Genomic DNA, 12,455 nt, shown 5'->3' with positions numbered 1-12,455 from the left:
TTACTGCCACAATAAATAATGCAAATAACGATAGCTTATTTCAGTGAAGTGGCATCATCTCCTATCCAGAAGTACATGAAATCTGATTTTTAAATGTAGCGGCAGCAACATGGAGAACTTCTGCATTCCACATGAAGTCTAATGCTACTGATTTGAACTGTGGGGAATAAATGGCTGACAACTACAATGGTTATTACCATATAGTTTATCTATTAGAGCTACTGGTTTCTTTTTCATTATGTTCTGTTTTCAGTGATAAATCAGTAAAAAAAGAGATGTGGAAAATTTCAACTTTCATTAATTTTACACAAGCAGAGGTAGTCAACTTTATGATTATCTTTATATAAACATCAAAAAATTTCATTTTCCCCCAAATTTGCAAGACTGAAGATGGTAGTTTATATTCTCTGTGTGTGGACATGATCAATATATGTTTCTAAATAGCTAAACTTAAGTAATCATTTTGGCAAGAGAAATAGATCTTTCCCTAAAATGTGACCTGTGAAAATAAGAGTGTAGAAACCATCACCTGATGAATATTAATGCTCTAACCAATTCACATGTAACGCTTATAAAGAAAATTGAATTGCAATGAGGTTTATTTGTTTTTAACAATAATCTCATGACCATCACCACCATCATTATAAGTATCATCATCATCTCCTTTCTCTAGTTTCTTTATTCTTTATCCAGTTGAGTTGGTCCATCATTTCAAAAATGCATGTCAATACATTAACTCCTTTGCCCCTGATGTCACATAGCAAAGCACAAATGCTGGGGGACTCCCATCACCCACGTTCTCTGGGGCCTGCACATCAACAGCCAGCCATGAATTGACAGGGTCACATAACAGGCCAGAAAGTTTCCACCATAAGTTCAAGATCAGCACTATCTAAAAAATACATCTATACTTCCATGGTAATTTCACTCTTCCAATCCCCAGAATGAAAATTTTGAATCATTTCCACTCCATTTAAACCTCTAACCCTCTTTAACCACTGCCCTCCCCATCCCCGCCTTGCCTCCAAACCTCCACCACCAAAGAGATTCCCTTTGTGTCTTACTTAAAAACAAACAAACAAAAAACAATCAAAAAAACTTAATCACTCAAGAACTACTTCATCTTCTCGATGCCTGACTTATATATACGGAGGCAACTCTGGATCATCCTACCATCTCCCTCCTGTTACAAAGGAAGAGTTCTCCCTCCTCCATTCTAAAGCTAATCCCTTCAGCTCTGCTTTGGAGTCCATTCACTTCCACCTTGTCACGAACTTGATAGTATTAATTATTCTCTCCTCCATGTTCAACTCCTCCTTCCAAACATATACTTTCCTCCTAGAATTTAAGCCTCTTAGTTTTCCATATCACAAACACAAACTAACAAAAATAAACTACACTTGACCCCAGCTGTGGGCTGAATTGTGTCCCCACACTCCCCATATGCTGAAGTCCTAACTCCCAGTGCTTTAGGATGTAACCATATTTATTTGAAGACAGGGTCTTTAAAGAGGCACTTAAATCAAAGTGAGGTTATTAAAGTGAGCCCTAATCTTATATGACTGGTGTTCTTAAAAGGAGAGGAAATTTGGACACAGACAGGTATAGAGGGAAGATGATATGAAGACATAGGGAGAACGCATCAGTAAGCCAAGGAGAGAGGCCTGGAACAGATCCTTCCCTCACTGCCCTCAGGTGGAATCAACCCTGCTAACTCCTTGATCTTGGGCTTTTAGCCTCCAGAAAAATGAGGAAATACACTTCTATGGTTAAGTGCCCTAGTCTGTAGTACTTTGTTACAGCAGACCTAGCAAATTAATACACCCTCACTTCTAGGCAATGCTCTGTTTCTCGTCTTTCCTTCAGAGACAAAACTCTCAGCGAGTTCCCTACACTCCACGTCTCCTTCACCACACCTCACTTTCATTCCTGAATTCAGTCCAATGTGCTACTGGCCCTGCTACTCCATACCCTGGGATCACCAACGACCTTGACCTTGTGGATTCTTAGTGAACATGTTAAGTCTTCCTCTTTTTCAATCTTCCAGCAACATTCGACAGGGTTCCCAACTCCTCCCCTGACATGCTTTCTTCTTTTGACTTCCATGACACAGAGCTGTTCACACTTTCCTTCTTCATCTCTGGCCAATCCTCCACTGCCTTCTTTTCAGGAGTATGCTCCTCTATCTTGTCATTAAATGCTGGAGCTTCTCAAAGCTCAGTTACAAAGCCTTCTTCTCATCTACTCTCAGCTCTTTCCTTGGGAAATTCTCACCCACATCAATGCTTTAATTACCATTCATACACAGATGACAAACAAGTATGTCACCAGCCCAGACTTCTCACTTCTGGACCTGTTTGGGACTACCTTTATATATCTTATTCTTAGATGTCTCAAAGTCTCCTGAAATTCACCATGTCTAAAACCAAACTCTTGATTTTCCACACCTTTTCCATCTGCACGTAAACCCAAACCTGCCCAATTTCCCTAATTAGACAACACCATCATCCATTAAGTCTTGCAAGCCAGAAAAATGCTTCACCTCTGATATCATCTTCTTTCTCACGCTTCCTCCCTTCACTCTCCTTGGGACTTGAGTGGTTGCAATTTTACAACTATTTGTGTAGTTACTTAGCCATGCACCAAAAGGCGGGACACCCTGTCTGTTTTTACTCACCATTACATTCCACCGAGCACAATGTCACACTATTGTAGATACTCATTTCTTTAACGAGTGCGCAAATAATAAATGATACTAATAAAAACTCGTATGTGCCAAGCTAAACATTTTATTTAAATTATCTTCTTAATCTTTGTAACAGCCCTATTAAGTAGGTATTATTATTATTATTGTTATTGTTTTCCTCACTTTACTGAGGAGGAAGCTAGGGCATTGAGGAGTACACTTCCTTTCCAAGAACAAACTTGAAAGTGGCAGAAGAGAGTGGACCCAGGTTACTGGGGTACTTGTATACCACTATGCTATTTCATCTTTATGGTTTTCAAAGATACTCTCAAGCTATTTAAAGTTTACCTGAGTTTAATACAAGCTATCTTTAATTTATGAATATATTATGTAGAAAAAATTATATATAATTAACATATGCTCAGAAATCTTCAGTTTCTATGTAGTTATCATGAGATAAAGCCTAAATTCTGTTGCCTGGAATTCAAGATCTTCCATGATCCAACTCCTTCCCTCCTTTCAAGCCTTTTTCCCCATGACACCCTGATGCTCTAGTCAGGGGTCAGCAAACTACAGCTTGCAGGCCAATTCTAGCCTACCACTTGTTTTTTTTTTTTTTTTTTTTTTTTGCAGTACGCGGGCCTCTCCCGTTGCGGAGCACAGGCTCCGGACACGCAGGCTCAGCGGCCATGGCTCACGGGCCCAGCCGCTCCGCGGCATGTGGGATTTTCCCGGACCGGGGCACGAACCCGTGTCCCCTGCATCAGCAAGCGGACTCTCAACCACTGCGCCACCAGGGAAGCCCTACCACTTGTTTTTATAAATAAAGTTTTACTGAAACAGCCAAACACATTTGTTTACGTAATGACTATGCATTACAAAGGCAGTTAAATAGCCACAGGTTCAAGAAAAACTGTATGGTCCAAGAAGCCTAAACATTTACTATGTGGCCCTTTACAGAACAAGTTTTCCAACAGCTGAATTAGAATTCTAGGCTACAATCTAGTTCAATGGGAACAAATATAATAGCTTCCATTAGCTGAGTGCTGGGTTCTTTCAACAAACCTTTCAAAAGAGCTCCTGTTACCCCTGTTTTATGTAATGAAAGAAGGAAGGAAGAGAGAGAAAGAGAAGAAGGGGAATAAAGAAAGAAGGAAGTCAAACTGAGGCTCAGGTGGGTGAATAATGTGACCATAATCACACAGCAAATAAGTGGAAGAACTGGGATTCAGAGCATGCTCACTATGTTCCATGACTCAAAGGCCAAACACTTTCCCTGGTGCCTACTGCTGCCTTTTTCTTCAGTAGAACTTGGGATTTCATGTTATTGTTTATTCATGCTATTCTTTCTCCTCCACAGAATGCCAGTTCTCCTTTAAAACCTAAAGGAGGTGCCTGGTGAAATCTTACACATTCTTGGGGACAAGCTCAAGCACTACCTCTTTCCACTAAGTCTTCCGAGATCACTTGCAACCAGGGGACTAATCCCTCCATTGAATGCCCACAGCACTTCAGTCATTCCCTTGTGACACCTAACACTTTCTCTCCCCTCTTAAGTTTAATGTAGCAAAACCCAAGTTCACCTTTATATCCTGTAGAAAAAGCACAATGCCTTCTATATAATAAGTACTTAACAAATACTTATCTAATAAATGAATGTAGATTAAAAACTTTGGGACACTTCTAATCTGGATTTTTTTTTTTTTTTTTTTTTGGCGGTACGCGGGCCTCTCACTGTTGTGGCCTCTCCCGTTGCGGAGCGCAGGCTCAGCGGCCATGGCTCAGGGGCCCAGCCGCTCCGCGGCATGTGGGATCTTCCCGGACCAGGGCACAAACCCGTGTCCCCTGCATCGGCAGGCGGCCTCTCAACCACTGCGCCACCAGAGAATCCCCTAATCTGGATTTTTAAAGTGAAATATTTAAGATTTACTTCTTAATAATTCAACAGATCAAAATCCAGAATGTAGTCTAAATACAGAAATGTCTTCCTTAGTATCGATTTTTAGCATTTTTTGCCTACTTATAAAAATCAATTTTAAAAGGAACTAAAAATTCATAAGAATTAAATCTACTTGAAGTTTTCTATCAGTATCATAAATAAGGAAACTTAATATTATAATTACTTATATTACACATTAACATTTTGCTAGGACAGAAAAACTCTTCATAATGCCCAAATTAACAACAACAACAAAGTTATTAGAAATTTAAAATAAATCTAAGGTCAACAATAAAATGTTATTTATTACAAGAATACAGAGACCACAGGTGATGTTTCCAACAGCTAGTTATTTTTGAAATTCTGATAGAGTGAGCTGAATGCTCAATGTCATCACTGTAGAAATAATATAATTTAAACGCAAATACTAATTGTAAAAATAGTTTGAGAGTCTGGTTTGACATTTCTAAAGTTCTCTATATAATGTAAATAAGGCATAGTATAAAATCAGGTACAGAGTAGAAATTACACACACACATAAAAAAATTTAGATTTTAAAAAGAGTTTAATATGTTGGAATCAGACACCTACCTGCATCACCTTCTGTTGAATCTCTTCTAACTGTGTACGCTTACTACGTTGCCTACAAACTTCCTGGTAGCGGGTATATTGCTCTCGCAGTGAATCTAATAATTTCATAACCTGTGGCTGTGCAAGTAGTTCATCATCCATAGGAGACCACGAGACCCCTCCATCTGAGCCATTAAATCGACGCTGCTGTAATTCGGATAACAATTCATGTCCTTTAAGAAGGAAAGACACTTATAATTAATGCCCATAAAGAAATATAAATCTTACTTCTCAATCTTCTCAATTCTAATCCCTTATTTTTAGAACGTATCTGCCTATGTATTTTTAGAACGTATCTGCCTATATATTTACCTACCAGGTCTTAAGTACTAAAATGCAATTTCTCAATTTATATATAAATAAATAGGAAAACTGCATGCATACATATACATATGGATATATACTATGTCGTATATCATAGCTCTATCATATACAGACAGTCCCCGATTTAACGATGGTTTGATTTACAATTTTTCGACTTTATGATGGTGCATTCAGTTGAACCCGTACTTCAGATTTTGATTTTTTCTTTTTCTGGGCTAGCAATATGCAGTACGATACTCTTTTGCGATGTTGGGCAGCAGCAGTGAACTGCAACTCCTAGTCAGCCACATGATCATGAGGGTAAACACTGATATACTGACAACCATTCTGTACTCATACAACTGTTCTGTTTTTCACTTTCAGTACATTATTCAATAAATTACATGAGATATTAAACACTGTATTATAAAATAGGCTTTGTTTTAGATGATTTTGCCCAACTGTAGTCTACTGTAAGTGTTCTGAGCACGTTTAAGGTAGGCTAGGCTAGGCTATGATGTTCGGTACTTTAGGTGTATTAAATGCATTTCAACATGATATTTTCAACTTACGATGGGTTTATCAGGATGTAATCACATTGTAAGTTGAGGAAGATCTGTGTCATATATACTATATATGCCATACTACATAGTAAGTATATAGTATATATGGCATATATATTTTCTAGACCTAATTATCTTTCTATCTATCACATTCTTGTTGTTGGTGGATTCACTCCTCAGGACATTGTGCCAACCATTTCTCTGTAGAGTACAATTATAATCTGGGATTTCTGTCTGATGGTACTAATTAGTATGTTTTGTCTGATAGTACTAATCAATACTAAGCATTATGTTGTAGGATTTCACTATTAATCCATAACCTTAATCATAGCACCTAAAAGAAATGTTGGTGTGTAACAAATGTATGATTAAAGGGAGAAAGTCTTTACTACTGGTACAAAATAACATTTAAGTAATCTCTATTTATATAAATTTCTACAACATATTAACTGTGAATCGTGAGGGGCCACACTAATGTAAGAACTGCACTCAATGTTATTTGATTACAGCAAACTCATGGAGAAAATCACTCATGCACAAGAAGTTAAAATTATAGAATGTGCAACATCTAAAGCTGTAAGTATAACATTAACAATTTTACAAGATGACGCTGGTCAGACCACTGATGTCCAATTTCAAGATGACTGTCAGAGCTGACTATGCTGTTTCTGCATGTAGCCCCCTCCCTCCGTCTGTAATAGCTCCTGCCCACTGATCATCAGTCGGGGAGGAGGGAGTTGGCCTTTGAACAGGAGTCTGCCCTACACCTCAGTTGCTGGCATCCAAAACAAAGAAAACTATCCTTTCCATCAAAAAAGAAAAAAAAAAATTTTTTTTAAGTGAATAAATTGCAAATTGTTTTTCCAGGATAATACTATTCCAATTATCATTAAGGAACCCAAAATATGCAGACATTTAAATTCTCTTCTCTTCATCTCTATTCAAGAAAATGTCCTAAACTTAAATGGCTTTAAATAATAGAAACAGTTTTTATTATGATTTGGAGGTATTTCCAATTTCTGAAGAATATCCAAGATTGTTTTAAACGTCCCCATTTTATACTCTTTCTACTTTAAGAGTCAATAGCATATTAAAAAGGACTTAGTGACGTATACAGATAATTCTAAAATACAAATGTAACAAGTTTCTGAATTCAATGGCTTAAGCAGTTTTTAAAACAAATATAAACATGGAACTAAGTTTTGAATCTAAAGCAATATTTTTACTGACAGTCTCTTGTACCTTCTAAACATGCAGTAATTCTCAGATTACAATTATTTCTTTGTTCTTTCAGGAAGTAAGATCTAAATCGTACTGAAAAAACTCGGGAAAACTGAATGGATACAACGAAGATATTCAGAATTTATTTCTTTACTCTTTGTTATACTCTATAATTGGAAGGACACCTGTTTTGAAGACTTATGGAAAGTCTTTCTATATATATACACACACACATTCATATTCTTTTTTTTTTTTTTTTTTTTTGGTGTACGCGGGCCTCTCACTGCTGTGGCCTCTCCCGTTGCGGAGCACAGGCTCCAGACGCGCAGGCTCAGCGGCCATGGCCCACGGGCCCAGCCGCTCCGCGGCATGTGGGATCCTCCCAGACTGGGGCACGAACCCATGTCCCCCGCATCGGCAGGCAGACTCCCAACCACTGTGCCACCAGGGAAGCCCACATTCATATTCTTTACATATATAGTTCCATAAAAGTCATTAAGATCAGAATATATATATTTTTTCTTCTTTGATGACTGTTACCTTTAATGTGCTCCTTGTGGATACCATTTACATTAGAGAAGCAGAACCACATAATGATTTCAAAGACCATACTTCGAAACCAAACTGCCTTGGTTAAAGTCTCAAATCTAGCATTACTAGTTGTGTAATCTGCCCAAGTTACTAAACCTTTTAATGCCTCAGTTTCCCCATCTTAACATTGGGGTGACAACAGTACCTACTTCAGTGGGTTGTAGTGAAGCACAAATGAGTTAGCATACATAAAGTGCTTAGAATAGTACCTGCTATGCAGTAGGATTAGAACTATGCCCTATTAGAAAAATATATTGGAAATAAAATTAAGGTATTTTCCTTTAAAAGAATTCCAATGTGTTCTCTAGAATCTGTGAAACTACTACTAAAGCTATTGGGGCTGGAATATACAAACCATGCAGCACTGAACACACACTACGTGAAAGGCCATTGCAAGGTGGTAAGTGTTTTTACACAGATGATTGTAAAACAGTACAACTAGTGGCTTTGGATTTAGACCTTTTTTTAGTGCTATGGTGGTAGAACTTAATAGTTATTTGATCTTGAACAAGTTTTTTAATATCTCTAAGCCTTGGCTTCCGCAAGTAGAGAAAATAATACTAATTATCTCAAGGAGTACTTAGAAGAATGAAATATGAAAATACATAAAAGTACAATGCTAGAAACACAATGCATATTCAATAATCCTCATAGCAAACCCATCAAATAGAAATTTTTATCTTCATGTCATAAAGAAATAAATTCAAATATTTCAAGATAATTGATCATTATTAATAATTTTTAATATTGTAGAGTTTATTAACACACTCTTAGGCTAAACCAAAGAGCAGTTTGAAACACTTCTCCTTCAGTTTCTACAACATAATACATACTCAAATCAATGTTTATTTCATGAGCCAATTAATGTATGGTTGGTTTAATGGATTATGATTATCACTGATAAATATGTTTTTTCATCTTACCTGTCTGAAGAACAGTTTCAGGATCAACTGATGGAAGAAAGTTTAAATCCACAGACCTGGCAAGCACCAAAAGAGTATTTTTTTTTAACTATATGTATTTCTATTTATATAACTTAAAAAAATCCTTTACATATACTTACCAAAACAGGGGCCTACAAATATGAAAATATGAAGCATACTGTCCTACCAGGCTAATTTCTCTTAAGCATCAGGAACCCATTACAGATAATTAAACACTAGTAGCCAAAAAAATATCTATGTGATAAAAAACAAAATATACTACTTGGAAAAATATAATTTATCATTATTAACTACAGTATTATTTCAAGTATATCAAAGGAATCCATTTTATTATTTTTCCACTGGATATCTGCTTCAAACTGAAATTTGTCACTATATAATAATCCAGAAACGTTAACATTAAAATCGTGTGCAGCCATCCTCCAATCCAAAGTTTACCTATCTATAGCAATCTTGATATTCATATGTATGTGTACCCTAGCAGATGTACACTCTTTATGTACTAATTATGTTTCATTTGCAGCTGGACTATGGGCTTTATTTTCTTAAACATATATGGAAAGTGGAGAAGATGAAGGAAAGATAGAGTACCTGGCAAATCAAAGCCTAGGGCCTTGCTACTGTAACTGACAGGTCTTGCTCTATACATTTCACTTTTGTCAACTGATCTAGGCCTTCACCTCTTGTATAGCCCAGATGTTTCCTGAGGACTGACATAAAGAAGGTGATGAAAATTTGCAAGAGGGACTTCATTGTGTGCGGTTTAAAAGAGACTAAGTAATAACACTTGAGTTTCTCAGGGAGGGATTGGCAAATACAAGATTTCACTTGACACTTCATGTAGTCACACAAACCATCGTTTCCCAGTGTTTCCCAAAACACTGAATGAGATACTACTGAGTAGAGAAGATGGGGTTCCACTGTCATGTAAGTACGGGAAATTTTAAGAAAGCAATTAAACAGGTTTCTTTACTGCAACACTTTCTCAGAACATGTAATCTGTAAATGTTTACAGTCATTCCCAGAGAAGGAAACATAGTAGACAGCATTAAACTCTATGACCATGAACTCATTTTCTACCAGTACCCTCTTAGGATGTCTTTCCTGGAGAACATGATTTTGAGAAACACCAGATTTACTCTGCTGGACTACTCAGAAAGCAAGAGGTTTGGCAAATTTTTGTCAAGTAACTTGAGTGATATTTTCAATTCCATAGTATATAAGTATGTGTGTGTGATGTCTATACACACACTCACATATTTACATATATGTAAAATTGTTATTTACATTTTTATATGGCGTCTATCTATAAGATAGTAATGTTCCTAAATGTTTGTTGTAACTTTAGATTTATATTCAAACCATTTGTTTTCATATTTTTACTTTATTTTAAATCAAGATTTGGTGTTAAACTATGATCTTCTCACATCCCTCCTATATCATTATCTCAGTCAACTGGTCTGCGACTATATTTGGATTCATGGAATAACAAGATGCATTCTATCAAGGTTCCATTGTATTTTCAAGGTCAGATTCAAAAGAGATAGACAAGGATGAGTGCTGATCCTTTCAAATTTCCTAATGAAAAATTACTGCCTAGTGACTACTTTGTTACTGAGGATTAATTTGCTTCCTACAGTACTTTTTACCTGGGGAGAGGAAATTGGTCTGAAAACTGTTGAGGTTGAAAAGTTCAATGGAAATCTGTAAAATGATAAATCTAGGTAGTTACAATTAGATCCAGTGTCATAAAATACTAAATTCCTGAAGGTAAACTCATGAATATCACATATTTTACAAGGATGTAGGAGTTCCACAAGATAGGCATTTAAGTGCTAACATATGTAAATAAGGTTATAATGATTTTATTTCAAGCTGCAACCTTTTCCATATTCTTTACAAGCAAAGTAAAACTCTAAAAAGGCAGAAAATTGTTTCCTTCTGAAAACATGTTCTTGCAAAATAATTATTTTACACAGTGTCAGGAAAAGGTAAATATATTATTATTCAACAAAATTAAAAGTCTTCTGTAAAGAAACCTGGATTCAAATCAATAAATTTTATATGTAAAGCAAATTCTCAAGTATTAAAAAATAAATTTAATACAACTTTTATAGGCCAAGTTTGATTGAATGGAGGCTTGCTTACCTTAGTTCTCTTGGCTTGCATTAACAACAGAGGTTATCTTTTAACACACTAATTATAGCTTTGCAAAGGTGTAATTGTAGGACACTAGACACTTACCTTTCTTTCTCTTGCTGATTTCCTTTATCACTTCCATTGTTAATCAAAGCAAGTTCATCTAATAATGATGTAGATTCCTTTGTAAACTTCTCAAAAACCTAAAGTATGAGATTTTATTAACATGTTAAGGATTATCTTAAAAGTTGATATGTACATAAGGATTTTCAACTAAGAGCAACAGAATTAGTCAAGCAGGATTCTGGTTCCCTCTCTGGACCTCATTTAGTACACTTTAATCACCAGACCACACAGCATAGACAATGCAGACAATGAAGACAAAATTAAAACAATGAAGACAAAACTGCTTCCTAAAACAATGAATAGTTTTAATGGATAAAGAATTTTTTTAATTTAAACACATTAAGAAATTATTTTTATTCCTGATACAAGTTTATATTTATTCCTATTCCCTTGAGAAATATGTGTACCAACAACAGTTTTAACTACATGAACATTATTCAGACCAGTTCTAACCCTCTAATTCCAGTTAAAGAACTTTTCTTTATGTTATTCTATTAATCATTCTGGTTGCACGTTAATACTTAAGTTTTATATATAAGCATGTAGCATAAAAATAAATTAGTTATAATCTTAACATGATTTCTTAAAATATTTCAAAAAAGGGATTTGGGCAACTCTGCTTAGAATAAAATAGACACTCATTGGTTTTATATCATTGTTCAAATATGGTGAAAACAGAACTGGTTACCCATTCTCAAATATCCAAAAGTTCATTATTCTTAAAAAAAAATTAGCATATAATCTAATGTGAGCAAATTTTAAGTTTTTTCTTTTAGTCCCTGGCAGTTCAATTAAACAATACTACATTATACAGAGTGGCAAATTTCCAAAGTCTGCCCCGAAAAAGAAGATATATTTTCAGAAATGAAAACCTTAACCTGTCAAACTGCTTTTCAACTCATATTGCTGTCTAAATATCCTCTCTGAAAATGGTGTATCAAGGGCAGACAGAAGAAACAAGAAGAAAACAATCCTGAAGCCTGTGGAATGAAAACCACATTCACAGAAAGACACACAAAAGGACATGCAGAGGACTATGTACCAGATGACGGAACAAGATAAAACCCCAGAAAAACAACTAAATAAAGTGGAGATAGGCAACCTTCCAGAAAAAGAATTCACAATAATAATAGTAAAGATGATCTAGGACCTCGGAAAAAGAACACAGGCAAAGATCGAGAAGATGCAAGAAAGGTTTAACAAAGACCTAGAAGAATTAAAGAACAAACAAACAGATGCACAACACAATAACTGAAATGAAAAATACACTGGAAGGAATCAATAGCAGAATAACTGATGCAGAAGAACAAATA

General features: G+C 35.8%; 1 protein-coding gene across 6 annotated transcripts in view; it reads right to left on the bottom strand.

The window, feature by feature from the left end:
- SESTD1 (SEC14 and spectrin domain containing 1) overlaps positions 1-12,455 on the bottom strand; it is a 143,270-nt gene that overhangs the window by 34,111 nt on the left and 96,704 nt on the right. For all 6 annotated transcript variants that reach the window (XM_019931592.3, XM_019931595.3, XM_019931596.3 and 3 more), the window contains 3 exons: positions 11,122-11,219; positions 8,857-8,912; positions 5,217-5,428 (listed from right to left, as the gene is read on the bottom strand). In XM_019931592.3, coding sequence (XP_019787151.1) covers positions 5,217-5,428; positions 8,857-8,912; positions 11,122-11,219 — 366 coding nt within the window. The remainder of the gene's footprint in view (positions 1-5,216; positions 5,429-8,856; positions 8,913-11,121; positions 11,220-12,455) is intronic.

The sequence above is a fragment of the Tursiops truncatus genome, chromosome 7 (genome assembly GCF_011762595.2).
Source record: "Tursiops truncatus isolate mTurTru1 chromosome 7, mTurTru1.mat.Y, whole genome shotgun sequence".
Lineage (NCBI taxonomy): Eukaryota > Metazoa > Chordata > Mammalia > Artiodactyla > Delphinidae > Tursiops > Tursiops truncatus.
Note: the sequence above shows the minus strand (reverse complement) of the source record. Positions and strands in the feature narration are given on the sequence as shown.